At 29.6% G+C, this 23,411-nt stretch overlaps 2 protein-coding genes across 2 annotated transcripts; both read right to left on the bottom strand.

Moving 5' to 3' along the window:
- Positions 1-258: 258 nt before the first annotated feature.
- LOC109341022 lies at positions 259-7,814 on the bottom strand. Its single transcript, XM_019578812.1, has 14 exons — positions 7,350-7,814; positions 6,286-6,376; positions 6,093-6,177; positions 5,917-5,986; positions 5,467-5,536; positions 3,968-4,037; positions 2,965-3,010; positions 2,603-2,879; positions 2,313-2,518; positions 2,103-2,177; positions 1,471-1,531; positions 1,245-1,325; positions 849-928; positions 259-501 (listed from the first exon to the last, which is right to left on the bottom strand). The coding sequence occupies exons 1-14, from the start codon at positions 7,490-7,492 to the stop codon at positions 423-425; spliced, it is 1,434 nt and encodes a 477-aa protein (XP_019434357.1). The 5' UTR covers positions 7,493-7,814; the 3' UTR covers positions 259-422.
- A 2,511-nt stretch (positions 7,815-10,325) lies between these two features.
- Positions 10,326-13,973, bottom strand: LOC109341023 (transcription factor bHLH30-like). The gene is made up of 3 exons (XM_019578813.1): positions 13,826-13,973; positions 12,579-13,083; positions 10,326-10,893 (listed from the first exon to the last, which is right to left on the bottom strand). Exons 2-3 carry the CDS (start codon positions 13,062-13,064, stop codon positions 10,423-10,425), a joined length of 957 nt encoding a protein of 318 aa, XP_019434358.1. The 5' UTR covers positions 13,065-13,083; positions 13,826-13,973; the 3' UTR covers positions 10,326-10,422.
- Between the last annotated feature and the right edge of the window lie 9,438 nt (positions 13,974-23,411).

The raw sequence follows: 23,411 nt of genomic DNA, 5'->3' as shown, positions 1-23,411 counted from the left end.
AAAGATGTTGATTTTGCTATATAGGAAGTTGTAAAAGAAGCCCCATGTTTATGGGCTTCAAATAGTGAATGCCCATATCGATACAAGTCCTTAATTGCTTGATACTATTCTTAGTTTATATACAGAGTTCAACAATAACTTTGCATTTTTTGGTGTAGATATTGAAATTCAACATGACAATGGTATTAGCAATGAAGAAAAGTAAACTGTCACACTTCTTATGAAAGGGTTGCAAGAATCAACTATAATTGGTGGATGTAAACTTAGAGTACTTACAATGAATTGAATATATCAAATTTATATTATATACAAACTTATGTTCATCATATCTATAAGCTGAGAAATTGGTATTCCTCAGTGCTTGCCTCATCTAAAAACACAAGCTACATGTAAGATACCTGTACATCTTCATTGAACTCAGTCTACATATCATATACAAGCAGCGGCTCCTCGATCATAACACGACAGACAGGGCACCTTTTACACTTTTCGCTGCAAGTTCTGTAATCCGCAATGCAAGTCGTAAGAGGAAAACAGAAACAAAATTAGTTTGTTAAGAGTTAAAACATAAGTCCCTGACAAGATATTTGTGTAACACTAATAATAATAATGAACATTTTCAACACAGATTCTTTACCAAAACAGCACTTGGCTGCAAAGTTCTTCCGTAAAAGGCGATATGTTTGTTACTCTATATTACATTATTATTCTGGGAGAAGAAGGGTAATGCTTAAAATGTAGTCCATTTTTATGTTCTGTTGGACTTTGGTTAGAAAAACTAATTGCATGGTATTAAAGGGAGAGTGGCAGAAGAGTGGAAGGGTGGAGGAGCAATGATGGGCTCTTACCTGCAAATAATGTGATGCCGACAAGGAAGCAGAACCACATTAATCTGCTCTTCAAAGCAAACTCTACATAAGATCTTCTCCTGATAGATTTTTCAATCAATTTTAAGTGTGTTAGATAATGCTATGGTTTGAAAGTCATTCAAGAAAATGAACAAAATCTTGGTTGGTGTCATATAGTGCAAACTTATAGTTGAGACCAATTGTTGTCTTACTCTTCTTAATAATGGAGAAACAACCAAGGTTTTAAAACAGAATTTTTAGTTCATTGACCAATAAAATTGACCATATTGATGCTTGATAGAAATTAGAAAGTTGATGAAGTACTTATACAGTCAAGACTCGGCGATTCAAGCATATATAACGAGAGGAATAATTAACCAAGGTTGAGAATGTTACATTTTGAAGTCTTTCATACTCCTCCTGGCTATATTTTGTAACTTCTGTCTGTTCACCTAATGCAGCTTGTAGTCTCCAAATCTGAGTTATAAGTAATTGCTATTATTACATATATGGAAAAGATACTTAAAGCAATTGGTTTAACTAGTTCATTTTTAAATAAGGCATCTATGAGGAAAGAAATAATGCAGTAGTTATAATTTAAAATAAGTAAACAATGTCTTACCTCGTCAACAAGATCTGTTCTAGGCATTTTCTTCACTGTATCAGGGGAGAAAGTATTATACCTAAATTGTAAATCAAATCAAATACCGTTCAAAATAGCAAAGGCATAAGGTGCAAATACTTAATCTCTAAAGAGATTTTGGGTATATAAAGTAAAGAACAAAGCACACTATGTTACAAGCACACTCCAATTGTCATTTGTCGACACAATATAGTTATAACCAGGTCTCACAATTCTATTTAAGTTTTGAAACATATTACTGAGAAAGCTTCGCTAATTTCAGAGTTTTTTTGTTTTACAGAATTTGAGATTTCCAAGATATTACTTAGAGGGTGAGTTCGGCGCAACAGTAAGGTTTCTGCTTAATGACCATGAAGTCACAGATTCAAATCTTAGAAATAGCCTATTCACTTGCAGGGGTAAGACTACATACATCTACCCTCCCTAGATCCCATTTCGTAGGAGCCTTGCGCAATGGGCCACCATTTTTTTTTAATTTGAGATTTCCAAGAGAAACATGTTATTTTCATGCTCACTAGGCTTCTGGAATAGAAGATCCTAAGCAAGGGGAAAATGACCTATAATACTAAAGATCTGCTATATAAGGGCATGGCGTAGAGTAGAGTACTAACCCGGAATTCTCAGCACAATACAGCCTAGCTTCTTCCTCTCTGCTTCTTTCATCTATTGACCACCAACCAAGCAACCTGTTAAGAGGGAAAGTGCATCCAATGACAAATTCTCCATGTTAGTTCAGTAACACTTTTAAGTTTGTCGAAGCTCAGTACAGAATGTAACAAACAAAAGTTTATTTTTGTCGTCAATCAAATATGAATTGATACCTTGAGCCATGATGAAAGAACCCAAAGAAATCAAGTAACTTTGATGCTATAGATGTGTATGTTCTAGAAACATCTCCAGTGTAGAGCAAAATAACTATCTTCTCTATTAATCTATATGCTCCAAATAGTACACCAACTCCTTGCAACAAAAGAAGCGGGGAAAATATGATCCAATGTTGCATATATTTTGCATCGGTTGGTGTTCCCTATAGTTTAAAGAAAAAAATGAGAAAAGAACAAATTAAATGCACAGAAATCTGAGATAGGGATTTTGTTAGCATCTATGATACCGCTAAATGCATAAAAAGAAGTAACTGGAAACAAATGAATGGAATTTTCATCAAATGCCCCCCAATGTCCTGCAGATTGCAGCACCCATTTTCCTGCCTATCTTCATCCGAGGAAACAAGAAAGCCTCTACTATTCCATTCCGTGTATCTCATGGTACTTGACGACGGATATCTTAAGGTACTTGATGACGAACGTGGTTCTGTAATGTGATTGTTTCCATGAATTGTTGGATTGTGCCACTTTGTACAAACTAGAAATGCAAAGCACTGCGCAATGCTGCAAAAGAATACAAGGATTTTATGTCCGGAGAGGCAAGACTAATGCCGAATACTTAAACAGTCATATGCGATATTGATTATACCCGAAGTTAATAAATAAGTCCCACCAGCCTAGAGCATCAACATCACCTGCAGGTATTTGAAAGAAACTTAGAAACAAATAGATTAAGTATCAGTCATAGTTAAACAGTGCCTTTATACTGCCCGTTGTAAATAATAAACATGTTTGCAAGTATCCTAGGAACACATGGGAATATAATCAATTTATTCTATTCAGTTTTGTGAATCAAAACTATTACAATATATGCTTTTATTACAGTATGTCAGTATCTGTATTGATTAGTATCTTTGTATTTTGTTTAAGAATTTTATGGATTGTTTCCTATTCCAGATACTTGAGTCTTTTAGTAATCTTCAACGTTGTATTGGTGTCATACCTTCACATTCTACAAATTTCTCTCTATCTCTCTTTCCTTTATGTATTTGCAGTAACATTAATCCATAAGTTCTATAAAAAAAACTATATATATAATTTTCCAAACTAACCAAGAGCAAACATTAGTCCACAACTCAAGATATATGCTATATGGTGATCATAATTCTGGAAATGATTCCGCAAGATATATGCTATGGTGATAAAAAAAACACATTAGAATGCACATAGCAAAATACCTTGCAAATGATTCCACAATATATATGCTATGGTGATCATAATTCTGGAACAGACACTAAATAGAACTATTTGATCCTTCATATTCCACAACTCAAGATGAGTACAGCTTATTTCATGATAGAGTCAATCCCATACATCATTTCAAAATGTAGTCTAAAACTAACCAACATCACATAAAAATTAAGATAGAAAGGTCAAGAAAAGTGGGGAGCGCAGTTTGTAAACTTATATTTGGATAGTAAGAACAGGTGTGATAATCATAATCTTCTTCGATCCATGTAGTCGACCCAGCTAGTGGGACTAAGGTTTGGTTGTTGTTGTAAAAATAAGCTCCAAAATAACAATGAAATTAGATAGAACAGAAGCTAATTCCACAATTAACTATTGTTATTGAGAAAAAAATAAAACCTTACCACATATCTTTAGAAGGCTGAATGTTGTACCAGCAATAAAGAAGACCATGGATATTGAAACCCAGAAGTGCTACAAAACATAAATGCATGATTTAGTATTGAGCTTTTGGTTAAATACAAACAAAATCAAGATCACATAATCTACTGAGTAAAAGACTTAAAAAAGTTCTCTTTGTAGTAGACAGTTCTTGAACAAGGTAATGTCAATTATTAAGATGGGACAAAATGTTTTAAATGGCGTATCGTTAATTCCATTTTCCTCCCTACATATCCTTACTTGTATTGTATGAAAGAGGAATGAAATACAGAAGTGTCATACTCATGGTGAATGCACAAAGATTACATGACCAGATCAATGCAAGGAAACAATCAAATCCCATAAAGAGGTTAAATATAACAACTCTTGATATACAAGACAAGACATGCAATTAGTATTTGGAAGACTACCATTTTATCATCAATGTACCTTGAAAGTGAAGATTTCTTATCTTAGAAACTACTGTTGAGATTGTTATGTGATTAAACACCCTAACATGGACGAGATACGGTTTCACATCCTGATAACAATGTTCTGCCCCACTTTTTGGTAAAACTATAAAGAAACCAATGCTTAATAACAACAAAATATATTCCAATGGTGAAGTTAATATGTTTCCAATCTATTTCCTATGAGTTTAATATAAATAGACCCCAATGATGAAATGTGCGTGTACAGTGTACAACTTCCGATAGGCCATAGCACATTAGCTATCCATGTCAACCAGGTAGCATTCTTCCATAACTTGAATGACACAAATTATAGGACACCCTTGAAAATCATGGTCATGAAAGCAGATCACACACAAAATATGGGATACAACATGCTTGTACCGTGATTTATAAGAGTGAAAGACAGACTTTTTTCAAACAAGAATAAATGTGAAATACTAGACAATGATAGGAATGACCAAAAAACAATGCCACACTAAAGTCAACCACCAACAAACAGTTAAAGTTATTTTAAAATGAGAGTTAGCAAGTACACTTGATATATAAAAGGAATCATTGTCAACAGAGTGCAAAACAAGGGCATAAACAACAGGAAAATGAAAGTTGAAGTTTTTTGTAAATAGAAGTTCTTGCTGGTTTTTTTTACTTGGGATAAAGTGAAAACAAAGAAACTTCAATTTTGATCACTAATGCATTTCAACCAAGATTATGTATCATCTAGACGAATTCGTAAAAGGAGTCTAAATTCTGGATCAAATTCACAATCTTATTGCTGTTTCACATTTAACATCTCTCTATAATAATAACACTCCAAAATTCATTATGGAATTTGAATAAATTTTAGTATGTTACTATAAACCATCAAAACAGAATATTTTAAATCACCAAGCAGATGCCATTAGAGAGCATTAGGTGCCTATTTTGGTAATATCACTAAAGGACCTCACTTTATTCTACTCCATAGCATATCACCAATCAGTTAATTAATCAACTAATGAAGAATATCTTACAGGAAGAGTTTCCCATACAGCTTCATCAGTCAAATTTTCATCATCTCCAGGCATCAAAGTTCTACACATCCTATGAAAAGAGATTTTTGTCATTAAAATATTCATTTCATAGAACGTAAAAACAGTTTTGCAACTTGCACCTAGTATAATTAATTAGCGTTGAACTTGAATTCTTAACCATACCTAGCCATAAAGGTCAAATATTACAACAATTAAAGTTATGGCACAACAATTTTCTGAACGATTTTTGAAAGCATAACCAAAATGGCATGTTACTTCAAAAATCAAGTATAACATTGATTGTTTTTAGTGATTCTATCACCAACTTTTTTAAAGACAGTTCAAGATAATATTACAGAAGATGGAGGGCTATGAGTTGAACTGTAAGTGCAAGCTCCTTCTTAACTAATGGAGTCCAATTTTAGTGGGCTTGTGAATAGAAAAGGATACCTGATGTTATCAATCAAAACCACCACTTCAAAAACTATTAGGGGTAAGAAGACGATCTTTAAATTCACCGCTGCATCATTTCAAAGCATAGTTATTAAAGAAGTCTTTCATTTTATCTTGACATGAAGAATACAATGGTCAATAACATCAAAGGTGCGACAAGAAATGTTGCATACCATAACTGCTGCCAAGATGCATACAGAGAAGTAGCTCAAATGCAACAAGTAACGGCGTTGCTATGACTGAATGAGAAGGAGCCCACTGCACATATATAAAATAACTCTTACTTCAGTAACAAAAACCAAGCACATGATAAATTTCCAATTTTCTACAATACTAGAAAGATATTTTCCGAGAAGCTTATCTTACTTGGCGACCATGAGGCATTGATGGAGCAGGCAAGGAAAACCTGCCTCGAGCTATTACAGCATGAAAAAGCCAAAGAGGAGAAAATACAACCCTGCCAAAAAGAATAAAAAAAGAAGAGGGTCATGTACAATCATAAGCTCATGCATCCATCATAAGACTAATCATTTCGTGTTCAAATACCATTGACATGTTCCTTTAATGATCATTATCCATAGTGATTTTGGTTGAGAACAGTACCAACCAGAAACCGTAAATGAGTGACTAATTTGTGAGGCAATGGAGAATATGGCTTCTATATCCTAATGTTTAATGTATTATGGTTGGAAAACCTTATCAGCTATTCTTATGGACACAAAGCTAAGGGGGAGAAGAGGGCATGACATTGCAATGTCAGAACATGCCGCACAAATTGAATCTACGCCTTAAAAGGAAAGTCTCTCCATTACTAGCTGAAGTGAGTAGTGATACCATTAGACCATAACATTGGACAGTAATTGTTTAATTGAGCTCATATATACATTATATATCACAAATTTGGTAAATGTATTAAATTTTCATTCCACAACGAAAGGAATAGATTATCTCTTCACTTTCTTTGGGACAGAGAACATGAAAACATAGGAATCCAGAAAAACATGTAAAAGATTAGAAATTCCAGAAAGCAGTAATAAGAAACTGAAATTAAGGTTTCACCTTTTGCAAAGGAATAAAAAAGGAAAATAAACATGGTCAATCAATTTAATACACAACAAACTATAGGGCATACATGGAAAGGAAAACATTTGGCAAAAAAAATAAACATAGTTATGTTCTCCTCAATTAATATCATTTTCTCCCTGAGAAAAAATCTTCATGCGTAGATTGAACAACAAAAGGGAAAACAGATTAACACACGAACCAACAATGTTCACTTAAAAAATTAAAAACAAAAATGAAATTTCCTTTTCTATCACACAAAGGTATACATGGCAATTGAAAAGGAAAATTATACAAAGCTAAAATTTTGTTGATACCCTTTGATTCATTTGAACATTTTATGAAGTGGGTAACCAAAAAAAACTCACCACCATGTCCATGTGTAAGGGAGAAGATGGTCAAGCTTTAGAGAAAGGATAAGAGTGAAGGAAAAGAGTAAGGCATGAGCTATGAGAGCTTGGAAAGATTGAGCCACCCTTCTCCAACTCATCACTCTTCTTCCAAACAGCATTTTCCTCAGAAAATGAATTCCAAAGGGAAAGAGAGAGAAAAATATGGACAAAAAAACAATTGCTGACACAGACAGAAACAGAAACAGAAACAGAAACACACGTTTCTATATCTCTACCTCTGTCTGTTTAAGAAATGGGATTTTAAGGAACTGAGACAGATGATGAAAATATGGCACAGATTTATGTGAAAATGTCTCGGGTTGCATTGAGATGACAGTGACTTGGTAATAAAACTGCATTACTGTGTTGAACAGATGTTCTTAGTTTTTATTTTTAAATTCTCTCTACCTTCTCTTTCACGTCAAGGCAAAGTTTTTTTCTTCCTTTCTGTTTTTTAGTCAGACACTGGATTTTGGTAAACAGGGCATTTGTTGAATTTCATGTTTGAGCTTGAAAAATAATACGAGTATAATGCATTTATTAGTGTAAATATTTATATACAATTATTATATTATTTATAATTTATTTGAATTAATTTTTTTAAAAATGAATGATAATTAAATATTAATAATGGATAATAAATTAATACAGTATAAAACTCATATACTAAAAGTAAATATATTCTTCTCAAATAATATATGCTCCTATGATTTTCTTACATCATAATATATGTTAAAAATGATATTTTTTTTATTAATGAATATGTTATTAATAATATTTTTTATTAATGAATATGAGTAATAAAAAATATGTTATTATTCTTTTAGTTGATATCTAAATTTCAAAAAGTATAATAATGATTGTCATTACTTTGTTTATTAGTAATTGTCATTTTTTACACAATTCAAATGAAAATAATAATTATTACTTTTTGCCATGTAATAAGTGCAGAAGAAATTCTAGATCAAAAGAAACTTATTAATCTTAGTTTTTTGACTTTTTCTACGCTTAATAAAGTGAGCAAAAAATATTTAAAAACATTAAACTTTGAATAAGTCAAACTAATTTTCGATTTTTTAGCTTTAATTTTTATTTTTATGCTTGGTGCCACAAAGTAATTCTATTGGATAAATATACGACATACCCATAAGATTTGGTTGTTGATATCGGCTAAACTAACAATGATAATGATAACGTAAGAATTATGCTACTTGTGCTAAAGTTGACAATTTTATCATATATAGTAGAGTAATCTATCTTCTCATATTAGGAGATAACTTATTTTCTCTAATTAATAAAAATGTGACATGTGTGTTATCTTGTTTATTTTTTAAAATATTTTTATAAAAAATAATGAAACATGACACATGTCATGATTTTCATTAACAGAGGAGAAAACTTATCTCCTTATTCTAGGAGATACTTCATTTATTTCCTGTATAATATCAATATTGAATCCAATATAAACTTTAGAGTCCATGCTTTAGATTTTGACCTTTATGGGCTATTAAATATATACTTTAGGCTTGGTATGAAATTGAAAGTGGGCTTAGTCGCTTGACCCAAAAAATTTAGTTGAAATTTATCTACTAATGTAAAACCCTATCCATCCAACATCGGGAGCGGTAGAAGCAATATTTGTTAAGGACTATATCTTTTGTCCCAAAAAGTTTATCACTTCATATGTCAGTAGTACTAATTAATTGAAAAAATGTATTTATTAACTGTTTTTCTAACTAATTAAACAAATAACACATGAAAAAACACATTTTTGGATAAAAGATGTGTTCCTATTATTACACTACTGTTTTTATAACGTGTTAATTTTGATGGAGGTGCAGAAAAAGCTCTCATGCATGTATAACATAAGGATGGTTTAATGTTTCAAACTGTGTTTCAAATTATATCTCGGATCAATGAAAATATATCATATCAATTAAAAAACTAATTTTTTATTATTTTATTGTTTTTGTTTCAATATCATTAACCTGTGATATAATTTAGGAGAACAAATCCTTATTATACATGGCATGCTTTTGGGAGGAAGATATACCTTGTGTAGTGAGTCTAGTGTGATAAAGAAGAATGACATGTTTAGTAGGGATGAACATAGTCCGGGTTGAGTTGGGTAAGACTTGTCCCTTATTTAATCCTGAATATTGATCAGGTCAGCATATGGACTTGACTCTAACCCTATATTCGGTTAAATGCATATCTATTTTATATAAAATATTCGTAATATTATTTATTATTATGGATATGTAATTTGACATATGAAATGATATATGTATATATATTATTAATCATGTATATATGATGAGAAAACTACATAATCAATAATATTTTCTACCAAAAATATGTCATTATTGTGTATATAATTAAATAGATACACATAAAACATGACGAGTGAGTAATCATGAGAAGAGTTAGGGTTGAATCATACTTGTCTCCTACCTGACCCTAAATATCCTATATATTAATTGAGTCTAATTTTTAAATTGGAACCTAAACCCCTCAAACCCAACCTTATCCAATTCCGATAGGTGTGGTCAAATTGTGAATACTCCCTTACTGTTTAGAATGGAAATGGGGTCTTTCTGTTTATTTATGTATACATATATGATCATCGATCTTGTTATCATTACATATATAACAAATTTATAGTTTTATCTTAGCACATTCACGTATTTCATCAATTTCTTATATGTTCTAGACTAATTGCACGTTAAGTAAAATTGAAGAGGTAATTTTGGAGTTTTTCCATAATTAATTTGTTTTCTCTGGACTCAAGAAGTTCATGTAAAAAGAAACCACCCCACTATCTTACTTCATTTGCTTCATGATGATGTTGATGAAGAAATTACATTAATAATAAAAAAAATCAGCACACCATGAAAAAAAATAAAGAAGCACACCCAAAACAAAAAAACCTAACATATAAATAATGCAATTCAAAAAGTATAAATATATAACAACTATGAACGATACTAATAAATAATAATATGCCTTGAATCATATAAAATTTATAAAGACCCTTTTATAATTTTTTCTAGGATATTGATATTGTATTAGTCCTTTGTCTCTTGACACTTGCAGAAGCAGAATCATGATCTCCAACACTTTTCTCCATCACTGCCTTAAGTGCTTCTTCTATTGAACTAATACAACACTGTTGCTGATTATAGCTATGCTCTTCATCTTCATTGTTGCACCTTGAATCTTCTTCACCAGTGATGAACAACACATTCTTCACGCGCCCACCAAGTGTAGTGATATCAGCTTTGAATGTTCTTAACCTTAATGCTTTCAATGCATTGATGAGTTCAGGCAAAAGATCTGTTCTATCCTCACAGCAAAGTGAAGCTTTGATCACAAACTTCCCATCTTCATTATCAGTTGTGTCCACTGTTAACTCATCGGATTCTGTGGGAAGTGGACTTGTTTCTGCTATCAATGATGTTTGACGCTTTAGTTCCTTTACATGTTGAATCACTTCTGCTAACAATGATGCTTTATCTGTCTACAAAATTATAGAATGAAGAAAAAATTTAAGAACATTACTGTCATATATATTAGTAAAAGTAATATACTACTTAAACCTTAACATTTTGGCTTATGTGGCTGTTTTAAAAACTCTTATTATTGCTGAATATCTATTAGGTTTCATAGTTTTAAATCATGATTCTAGTTGTTGGAATCTTGGATATAAAGAACACAAGAGTGACATACTTATAGGACAGATGAATGGAGATCATCTCTTTTAGATTGTGTTCCAATGGTGTCCCCACCAATTACAATGTGTCATTCAATTAAATAAAAAAAATTAAAAAAACAGAATTATGTTAATTGGTATAATTTAATTGAATAGATATAAGAAGAGACAGAATTTCTTGGGACAAATGATCCCTCCTCACATTAGATACTATCCATTTGTGTTTAGACTTGTGTGTTGATATAATTAAAATATGGCTAATAAAGTCAACAATCATGGGCTTGTGCAATTGTGATAGCCACCAAAACAAAATATTATAATCACGTCATGCGTTACCATCCACAAATTATGAACTTGGGTTTTCTAAACAAAGGAAAATTAATGAAAAAAACTGAAATTGTACTTGGTATGAAAAGAAATTGTGTGGTTTTGTAGATGCTATGGGGTACGTAGTTTGAAGCTTGATGATAGAGATTAAATGGAACTAGCTAGTAGGTTTCTTTGAATGGTGGAAGTGTCATGCAGCATGATACTAATATTATAGGTAAGATAGGTAGGTATTGTGTGTGACTGACACAAAGGTGCTAGTTTTGTCACTCTTGGCTTTAATATTTCTCTATCATTCATTCTTCAACTGAGTTTGACTGATCAAACATAATCCGGCAGGGATTTTCCATATGAAGCTTTTCAACTGTTATTTGGTTCCTCTTTATCGTATCAACCATGGGACATTAACACTTAATACACCTTTACTCTCCTTTTGTTACCCGATCTCAAAATAATAGATTGTCATAGATCATGCCTCATATCTTGTCTAATACCAATAAAAATATGACATGTTAATTAAAAAAATTAAATATTTATTATTATTGCTATTTATGTTTCATATTTTTATTATAGTTGACGTAATACAGCATATAAGATATGATATGAGATAATATATATATCTTCTTTCTAACTACCCTCATAGAAACTACCACATAATTAAAGTTAATGAAAAAGAAAGCTAAAATAGCAACAAAAAAAGAGTAGAAAGCAGTATAAATTCAAGAACTAGCAAAGCAAAAAAGATGGTGGAATAAAAGAATACAAACTATAATGAGAGTCTTTGCAACTCATTTTCTAATAGGTTATTAGATATTGATTTTGTTGTTATCAGACAAAAGAAACAGATAGAATCTTGAAAAGATTTTAGCCATTTTACAAATTATAACTCTTTCCATTGGAAAGTCCTTGATGAAAGAAGTACACCATCAATAAGAGTCTTATATATATACAACATGTTGTAAACGCATTATAATAATACGCAATAAGATCTATAATTTATGTTCTACATTTTGCTTGGAGTTGAGATGATTTATAATTAGTAATAATATTTTTATCATCCAAGCAAATATATTGGTGAAACAGAAGATAAATAATTCATAGTTATTACTTACTACTATAATATATTTCTTTTAAACAAATTAACTTTATCAATTAATTAAACTTACTTTGGTTGTGCTAGGTAACAAGCTTCTCAGTTTAGCAAGATGGTTATTGATTCTCTCTCTTCTCCTCCTTTCAGCTTCACTGTGACTCTTAGATTGTGCAAGAGCCTTAGCCTCCATAATTTGCTCAACGCTCATCTTTTCAAGCTCAGCTTGGAGCCCAAAGGGTGCTACTGAACCATGTTGAACACTTAGGGTTTCTGACAACGTTCTAAGTTCTTCAGAAGAAGGACAACCCTCATATGGAAACTGAAGAGAAGGAACCCTTCTATTGAAAAAGCTTGAATAGGGTGAAGAAAAACTTTTTGGAGGGACAAAATAAGGGTCATGATGTTGAACCTGTGGCATAGACCATGGCTGATATATAGGAGAGATTCCAGTTAAGTCTTGTTGCTGCATCAACTGTTGCTGAAAGAGTAAGTGATCTTGATAGGTTTGGAAATTATTGAGAGATTGAGAAGAACACTGCCCTTGATCTTCCCTTTTCATTTCCCTTGAAATCTAGCTCCTGTTTTATATATGAACTCTATTGAAGTGTCCAAACCACAAGGCTTTATATAAGAATATTTAGTTGAAATGAAAAACAATTAAGACAAATATTAGTGGAGATTGAAATGTGAAAAGATGAGATAGCTTTATATGTATATATGATAGTTTTTTTCATGAGAAAAAGATGTATGCAATCAATGTGTAGACTATTTTATAATTATCCACAATTTATATTTAATAATTATTGATTGTGTAGAAATCTTTACATTAATAAATATAACATTTTTTTTTCATACCATGGTTGGCATGTTTAAATACCTCTATAAGCATTATTTTAATCATGACACTGACATCCTCAAATAAAATAAGCTTTTCATTTGTAAAAAAAAAATACAATATTTTATTTTATTTGTCTGATATGACTAAAAAGAGGATTTGAAAGAATAAAAGAGTTTGGAGAAGTTTGCTTTATAGTTGCACAAGGAATAAAAATAAAAAGGGTATATTCAAGGTAAGGAGATCATCTCTCCTTATTTATGTTTTATTTGGTGTTCACATCTAATAAAAAAATTTAACTTAATTAAAAAGAAATATTATAATAACATAAATTAATATTTTCACTTTATTCTATATAGTTTGATTAGTTAGATACATAAAAACATGATTATCTTGGGACAAAGAATCTTTCCCATATTACATGGGTTAGTGAAAAGAGGAAACATTAAATAAAATGAATAAATTAGTAAAAGTAGGACACAAACCTTATGTTGATGTGTATGATGGTTGGTTATGGTCTTGTAATTTATCATGCAATAGATCAATTTACTTTCTTTGTTTTCTTCTATCTTTGTGGTGGTGGGCGGGGAAAGAAAAGGCTATGACTTTATAGATTTCTCTCTCTTTGCCTCAATGTCAAATCTCTTTCACTTGGTAGGTTTTCTCTGCCACAAACCTTTGTGCATAGTAAGGTTGTGAAAAGATCTCTTATTTCATATACTCTCATAATGAAACAATAATAATAATAATAAAAATTTAAAAATTTTAAATAACATATCATATTTTTATTGGTATAAGAGAAGACCTGACATAATACATCTCTTTTCAAGCTTGTGATCCTTTTCTATAATTTTAAGTTCAAAAAAACTTTCCTTTTCTTTTGTGCATTGTTGGTCACTTTTTGGTTTCTTTGTTTTTTTCTTCCATATCTTTTTTTCCCAAGCTTTCTCCCCACTCACACCCCTCTAGAATATATAGAGCATGTTTGAGTACTACTACTTCACTTTCCTTTCTTCTTACGCCATGATCCATATCTATGTCTTCCTATGTAGTAGCTTTCATTGGATGTGGGGGCGGATATGCTAATATAAAATTATTTGGATTTACAAATTTTAATCAACTATAATTAAGTTATTAGCACATTAGTATTAAGATTTTTAAAATTTTAATCTACGGTAGGTTATTAATTAGCACATTATTATTAAGATGTGTGTGAAAAAAACATTATATTAAGATTTTTAATGCACGTCTTAGAGTGCATATTAAAAAAATCAAAATGGGCACATTTATCATGGAAATTGATATATTTATAAAATTCATGTGCATATTGAACAAAGATATGGAGATGGCTTTTTTTTCATGTGGGTCATGATAATTTTAATTTTTCTCAGTGGTGTATAAGTGTATTGATCCTATATCTTGCATAAATGAAACAGGTTGTTGTAATCATTATTTTTATCTTACTCTTACCTTTTATACTGTCTTTAGCACTCCTCCTCGTGCTTCCTTAATATATTTCTTGTTTATTAAAAAATAACATCAATTTTTAATATAGTTTATCGTTATGAATTTTTAAAAATGTGCCTAATGCACACTTTAAGTAATATACTATTTTTTAGCATTACACATATTTAATTATTAAAATTATTTTACTAATTACTATAATTAATATAGTTTATCATATAAGATACATTTTACCAACACGTGTTGGTTCAAGTAGTAGATGATTGATTCCTGTTAAGTAAGTTTTAGGTAGCCTTGTGGATGAAAAATATTCGCTCGGAGAATTAGCCCCACATAACTATGGATGTTCCCGGCTCGGACAAGATTGCATAGAATATTTGTGGAAAACAAAAAATATATAAGATACATTTTAAAAAGTTTTGAGGGTTACGTTTTATATTTTTTAGGCCTTACTTATTATTCTTTTCTTTTTTCTACTATTAAATATTTCTATCCTTATTTCATTCTCGTTGTCATTGAGACTATTAATTAATGAGTACAATTATAATCTTTAAATATTTTTTAAAAAGGTAAATATTTCTATTGATATTTATAGTTTAGTTTGAAGTATGGGATGGGATATCATTCTTGTTTGTGATTGTTTCATAGTATATAATTGTACTATTTGTGTTATGTGTGTGAGAAAGATAGGTAGGGATGAAAACAGAAACAAAATAGGGTGAGCATAAATCAGATTGTGGACCGACCAACGACCTATGACACTGATAGTATATCATGATTAAGGCTTAGCCTAACCTTTTTAGGAGTGTATACTTTGAAATTTTATTTACTATGAATTAAAAGACTCACTCTTATGGTTCAGTATGCATAAATTTTTTACTAATAAAAAAATCAACTCTATAACAAATTTAATGAATTTAGATAACAAATAACACATGTATATAAAGTTTGGAAATTTTTCTAATGGATATCTAGTTTTATAATATCTTTATATTAAATATTTTTTCAAAGGGTGTCTGTATATCAACTTTTTTCCCTTTCGGTCCTAGGCTTAAAAAATTACGGATCTAATATTTATATATAGACAATAAGAGTTTTTTTATTGTCAATATATCATTCATATATTATTGATTATTTATCATTAAAAAATTAATATGAAGAGTAAATTATTTTGACATAAATTCACTGAGTTTTAATGAAGTTACATGAATTAGTCTTCATTTTTTAAACTTATATAAATCACTCCTAATTTTATACATACATTATATTGACTAACAATTTATGAGAGATAAATGTAAACTCTTAAACAAAGAGAGTGATATGTGTAGTTAAGTTAAACAAAATATCATATTGTGTGGAGACAAATCCAAATAATATAAGAGTCAATATCTCTTTATTAATTTTGATTCGTTACAATATATTATAAGAGTGATTTAAACATATTATTGGAATTATTGACACACTTTGTAATGAACCAAAAATAATGAATAGAAAATAACTTTTATATTATTTGGAATTGTCTTTAAATATAATATATTTTAATTAACTTAATTATACTCCTAACCATTTTTTTTCTTAAAAAAATCACATTTATCTATCCTATATGGATAGTTGTATGATCATGGACATAAATTAGGGGTTATTTGTATATATCTATACTATATATTTATATCTATCTATATTTCTATACTACTATATATAAAGCGAAAACATGATGTAACTTCCACCATGGTGTAATTTTCATTTCCTATTTTGCCTTTCACATTATTTAATTTTTACAAAAAACCATATAATCCTAATTTACCACCACCAACACATTAATTAACCACATTTCTCACCATAAACTAAATATTATCATAAACACATAAAAATTATAATATAAAGTACATTGAATACAACAAAGATATTCTAATTATAAAAAACGAAATATATAAAAATTAAATATGTAGTATCATATACTATTGACCGGCAGACACAAAGTGCATGTACACACTAGTTATATATAAAGTCAAAACAATTATAACTACCTACATGGAATAATTTTCACTTACCTATTTTGCCCTTATAATTAATAATTATTACAATATTTTTCCATACAATAAAAAATATAAGTGAAGGTTAGAGGGAGTTACATCCATTAAATATATCAAACTACCAATGCATTTTTTAATAATATCACAATTCATTTTTATATTTTTATCAAAAAATTATAATATTATGTACGAAAAAAATGATATAATTCTATAAAATGAAATATATAAAATAAAATATTCAATACTAAAAAATATAAATGATATAATTCTGTAAAATGAAATATATAAAAATTAAATATTCAATACTAAAAAGTATATATAAAGAGAATTGTAATAATTTCTATAATTCTAGGGTATGAGTGTTATAAATCACAAAGGATTAGGAATATAAAAAGAGGAGAGATCTACTTACTCTATGAATTAATGACTAAGGAAATCCAATAATTTTAATTAATAAATAAATTTAAACTATTAAATGTCTATAAAATAGATGGTGAAGATATTAGAGCAAGTGAAATCTTACTCTTATAACAATCATTAATGCATGTTAAACTCAAAAAGGCAAAAACTATTTACTACTTTTGGAGCATTTTGTAACGATTGGCCTTGAGGCGTTTCCTTTTGAATGGTAGTTGGTAAAGCCCCCCACGTTGTTCTATACTGTTGGTATGTCCACGCTACCCTTTCTGCTTCCCCAAGACTATGTAATCATTGTGTCTTGGAACGCACTCCTACACCTTCCACCTCTCTTTCTCTCACTCTTCTTTCTCATCTGTCTTGGTTTCAGTTACCTCTGTACCAGTATGTATTTATGGACTTCAGTTATTCTTTTATCGGGTTTGATGCTTTAACAATATTCTATTCAGACATTTATTTTAACTTTACATAGTAAATTAAATCATATTTCATTTATATTTATATTGAATGAGTTTTAATAAAATTATATAAATTATTCATTATTTTTCTATATTTACAAAGATTCTCTTAATTTATCTATATATATATTGATCATCTCTATGTGAAAGATAAGTGTAATCTTTTAAAGAAGAAATGATAAATATAATTAAGTTAAACAGAATATGATCTATTATAAAGATAAGTGAAGTAATATATGAGTCAATATCTCTTCATTAGTAATATTTTATTACAATATAATATAAAGTAATGTAAACAATATATTCATTAGAATTATTGATACATGTTGTAGCAAACAAAAAATAATGAAAATATATTAACTTTTATATTATTTGAACATTGTTAAGACCTAAGCACATAAGGAGAGCCCAGCCCAGAAGACTTGTCTATTAGGTGGGAGAGCCTCATGGCTTAAGTACCACATTAAGTTTGTTATTCTACTCAATGTGAGACTCCTAACATTGCTGCCCCCTTTAAGGCCATAGTTCACGATGACTTTCACACTATCGACACTGACCCGGTTGTAACCCTTTCTCTTTTGGCGGCTTCACTCACCTATCAGTATACTGGAATGTACCTTAAGCCAACCTATAGATAGCCCTTTCCGTGACATAACTCTCAATGAAAGAGACTAATTGTTAGGACCTAAGCACATGAGGAGAGTCCAACCCAAAAGACTAGTCTATTAGGTAGGAGAGCCTCATGACTTAGTACCACATTAAGTTTGTTATTCTACTCTAGGTGAGATTCTTAACAAACATATCTTCACAATATACCATATTTTACTTAATTTGTTTACATTCATCACTTTTTGTTGTGGTTAAAAGTTCATACTAGTTTGAGTAATGTATAAATATGACTAAGGATGATTTGTATAGGTAAAAAATTAATGAAATATGTGTTTCATGTAGTTTAGTTGAAACTTAAGGGTATTAATGTAAATTATTCTGTTATTTATTTTAACTTTATGCATATGGTGTAAGGGTGTAATATTTACCCATCGTCAATATAAAGATTTATACATAGACATTACATTATTTAATTGTATTACTTATATTTAAATAATGTAATAATAATTATGTAATAACAATATCAAGATTTATACACAATCACGACATCATCTATTATTTATTTAATTTCTTTTTATAATTGAAGAGTCAATAATAATTAAGTATGAATGATAAGTAATACAATAATAGAGTATAAAATTTATACATTGTTGCTCTTTCTCTAACTTCCCTTCAAACTCTTCAAAAAAAATTATCAAAATAATGGGATAAAAATGATAGAATTTTACTTAGGTGCAAGTATTTATTTTGTAGGCATTATTATTATCCAATAAAAATATATAATGCATAATAAATATTTTTACATAAAAGATTTTTATTAAAAAAATAATATCCCATGCAAATAAAGTCATCCAGTTTATAGATAGTAATTTTTTTTTTAACATGATATAAGTTAAAACCTCATTGTGTTTATGAAACATATTGTGTTAGTAAAAAAGGGAAAACACGCATGAAAAAAAGACCACCACTTTGGCTGATATATACATTTCTGGTTTTTGTTGCATTTTCTGTGATTCCATTCACATCCTCTTAAAGAATATGTTTGAGACAACATATTCTTGTTCATTAAAGAACACCCATTATTTGGTTCTTGAAGCCAGGAGCTTTGGTTGTTGCTCACTGGTTTGTCCAAAAGATATTAATATTAGTTATTGTTTCTCAGTTTATATGACTCGTGCATGGTCAAAACCAAGCATGGTAATTTAGTAGCACTGGTTTTAAAAGGCAAGTCTTAGAAGTTAGATGTTAGTCTTCATTCAGTACTTGCAATTTGCAAAGCCTGTAACATGATTACTCTGTTCCATAAGCAGTTTGGCCATCTAAAAGCGAAACAAAGTCGATGCATATTTCATTTCCCTAGTTGACATCATAATTGTTTTTAAACAACGTTATAATGTTATAGTGTCCATAGATTTTGACAGACCATATTTTAATGTGTATGCATTTTTTGGCACTACCACTCACGTGTATGTCCACCCTATGGGTAATAAATTAATCTTTTTTGAGATATGTGATTGTCTATTCTAATAAATATTACTAACAAAAATCGGAAATGTCTTACTCATATATATGTATTGTTATACTATCATTCAACATTTATTCATACGTTAATTATTATTGTTTTTTAAATAAAATATATGAATAGATAATTTACTCAACATAAAATCTAGTGTATTAGATATTAAACTAAATTATTATTTAATTTGTTTTGAATAGTTGGAATTTCAGAATCGAGTGATTTGAATTTTTTAAATGTATTTGCATTTGGTTTTTATTTTCATTTAGGAGCAAAATGATTGCAGAAAAAATGGTTTCCAATATTTAGAAGGGTAGAAATATTCATCCTCCCTGTATGGTTATTATCGAGATTTGGACAACAACTTTTGAAATTACTTAAATATCTCACGTAGGAGATATTCTCTATTTTAAAAGAGAAAACCATGTTAAAAACGGAAAAGAGCTAGAACTCAATTTTAATAATTTCTCAAAATTCTAATCCATTTCTCTAAATTAAAAAGCTTTCATATCAAAATTTACAATAACTTGTTTAACATCGATATTCCCTTCAAGCACAAAATAATTACTCATACTTTAGCTATTACAAAATTGAAATATTATTGATGAATTTATTTTCTGAAGTCCCTATTAAAAGGTGGATCTTTTCGGATAATGATGTCATAACTCTTTATCCCATTTCCTTTACCTCTAACTAAACATTGACCTATCATAAAAACTGTAATAGATCACGTTTACACTGTTCTAGTTTGGTAAACCTATTTTCTTGTTTGACTTTTCGTTGATAACACCAAATAATAATTTGTGTGCCTACCATATTTATATTTTTCTCACTCTATCTCACCCAAACTACTATTCATACGATGATATTAAATTTTGGTTTAAATTTGAAGTCTTAATTATCTAAATTTTGGTTTAAATAAGAATGTTATATCTCTACACTATTAATATAAAGATATGAGTAATATAATGAAAGAATATTATTGGTACTAAAATTGATTTGTCATGATATGTTAATGTTTTATTGGTTGGGGTCGGGAGTTAAACAGAAGATCAGTTTTTTTGCATCTTCATTAAAATTTGTACTATTGTCTAAACTATTGAGAATTTTTAATATTTTTTCTATTTCATTTTCAACTTTGTCCCCATATAATTCACCACTAGGTCCATTCTAGGATAAAGAGAAACAGCATTACTGCATAAGCAACCCAAGATAAATGAAATCTAACATTTTAATTACAAGTACACATAACCTCAATTACTATGTCTTCTATGAAGCACCATTTACCTATTTCTTTAGAGAAAGAGGGTTACCTTTTTACTTAATAAAGTCTGTCACTAGGCACTGTTTTCTTTTCTTTATGACTTGTTACTATTAACATGCTTCAGCATGGAACCTCCCCTTTTTATGCATTTTATTTCACTTAATTATATATATTTTTTTTTTGCTGTTGGGCATGGAAGCTTAGAGAGAAAGGGTAATTGTTTTTTTAAGACACTTTTTGTTGTCACACGCATGTCTGCTTCGGCCCCATTCATTTTAGCTTTTTATTCTATCTTTTTGCATATAAATATTTATGATATGCTTTCCATATTATATATATATATAAATATTCATAGTGGTTTATTAGTATTTTTTAAAGAAATGTATTTGTTGTTGCAACATAAAACAATTGTTATAGAACATTAATAAACAATAAAGGATAGAGAAATACAAAAGAGTATTATTAAATGACTAACAATATAAGAAATAAATTGTTAGAGATTAGGATTATAGCTTCATTGAAGCACACTTAGAGTATATAGCTAACTACGTGGATTCAATACATAAATCCCTAAAGGCTATATTCCATATTCAAAATTCTATCGATAGGTATAGGTCGCTGTGGATAGTCATGTGATACTCCCATATTTCAATCTACAATTGTGATGTCCAACATGTCAGGATCGTGGATCTCTCTACAAGTTTACTTCTTCGGGGTCTCCAGAATATGACTCTGGTTCTGTATGGTCTGTTGTAATTCAATTCTTTACTTTTGAGTCTTCATAAAAGGGTGATTTAATATACAAGAATCAAGGAATAAAATCACATCTCTCAAACTTCACTAACTCTCCATCTTCATCGATTAAAAAGTAACACATAAATAAATAAATATTATATTTCTATATTACTTGCTTAAAATTGATTGAATTAAGATAAGAGTTGGAAATAGGATACAGAATAGAGGATCAGAATCACAAGAATTCCACCTAATAGCATTACTAAAATAATCTCCTAATCACTAAACAATTACTTTAATGTTTAGACACAAATTCACATCTACTTATGATTCATCATACATAGCATTTATTTATTTAAGAAGAACCGTATTCAAACATTTGATGACTATAAGCCTGCACCGAAAACCACCACCACCAAGACCCATGAGTAGTCCTTTTGAGTGGAGTTTATGATGACATCACTTCCACCCTGTCATGACGTCTGCTATATTTCAATCTTATTTTGATATTGCATACAACCAACTTAACCAGACTAGGGCTTTTGATTGATGAAATAGTAATTTGAATTCATTCATAGCTTTGCCGTTAACACAAGGAAATTAACCTTGTTTTATTATACACCGTCACAAGTAAATCTTCTAAGGATATAAAAATAATAATGTTAAAAACTTAACTTTAACATTATTTTTTAAAAAAAGTTCATAAAACTCCCTTAAACTTTATGTCATTTGTAAATAAACACCATAAACTATTTTTTCTTCCTAATTAGTCCTTAAACTTTAACTATTGGTGAAATTGGTCCCTATATCCAAACAATTTTAAATTACTTTACTAACAATAAAATTGGAATTAACTAAGATTGATTTGAGCAAATTTATATGATATTAATTCATAGTAGAAAGCTTAAATTATCATTTAACTACTTGCAGTGAAAACAATAGAAGTACCATTTACCTTAAGGCTTTTGAAAAATCTGGTATCTGGTAACCTCAAGGGAAAGGAAAGCATTGCATCACATATACTAGCAACCTCCTTTTGCACCACCATTAATTCATAGTCACTCTCTATGCTTACTGGAATCTTGCACATCACCTTACAATTCAACTTCATTACAACCAGTATCAGCACAGTCACAAATTAAGTTATCAGTTATATATATTTTTTTGTTGGCTAAACAAATAATAATAATAAATGATAAGTGGGTTATAATAAATATTGATTGCATTGCACTTTCAGTTTTTCATCTTGTATTAACTATAATGGATCTACATGACCAACTACTCATAGCTTCAAGAACCATTACATCAAATAATTTAATGAAGGACGACAAAGAAACTGTTGATAACAAACTAAAGAGACGACATCGAATGAGTTTTTGTGATGTTACAGAGAAGAATAGGGGAAGCTATCGGATCCAACTAATTCTGCTATTGATTTTATGTACTTCTTTGAGCATTTTCCTCCCTCGTTGCTTAGAATCACTTTTGCTTATTTTGTCATCCAAAAACTTACACAATTGCACTCTGCAAAGCCTTGCACTTAGTAAGAAAAGACGTCATGTAAATTCACAGTAT

This window comes from Lupinus angustifolius, unplaced genomic scaffold (genome assembly GCF_001865875.1).
Source record: "Lupinus angustifolius cultivar Tanjil unplaced genomic scaffold, LupAngTanjil_v1.0 Scaffold_330_6, whole genome shotgun sequence".
NCBI lineage: Eukaryota > Viridiplantae > Streptophyta > Magnoliopsida > Fabales > Fabaceae > Lupinus > Lupinus angustifolius.
This window is presented reverse-complemented; position numbering and strand designations above follow the sequence as displayed.

Excerpts from the sequence above, each read along its gene's own strand:
- LOC109341022 (XM_019578812.1), bottom strand. The coding sequence starts at position 7,492 with ATGCTGTTTGGAAGAAGAGTGATGAGTTGGAGAAGGGTGGCTCAATCT. Across the intron at positions 4,038-5,466 it reads CTGTATGGGAAACTCTTCCT|CACTTCTGGGTTTCAATATC; the intron begins GTAAGATATTCT and ends TATGTTTTGTAG. Across the intron at positions 2,880-2,964 it reads GACTTATTTATTAACTTCGG|CATTGCGCAGTGCTTTGCAT; the intron begins GTATAATCAATA and ends ATTCTTTTGCAG.
- LOC109341023 (XM_019578813.1), bottom strand. The coding sequence starts at position 13,064 with ATGAAAAGGGAAGATCAAGGGCAGTGTTCTTCTCAATCTCTCAATAAT. Across the intron at positions 10,894-12,578 it reads TGTTACCTAGCACAACCAAA|ACAGATAAAGCATCATTGTT; the intron begins GTAAGTTTAATT and ends ATAATTTTGTAG.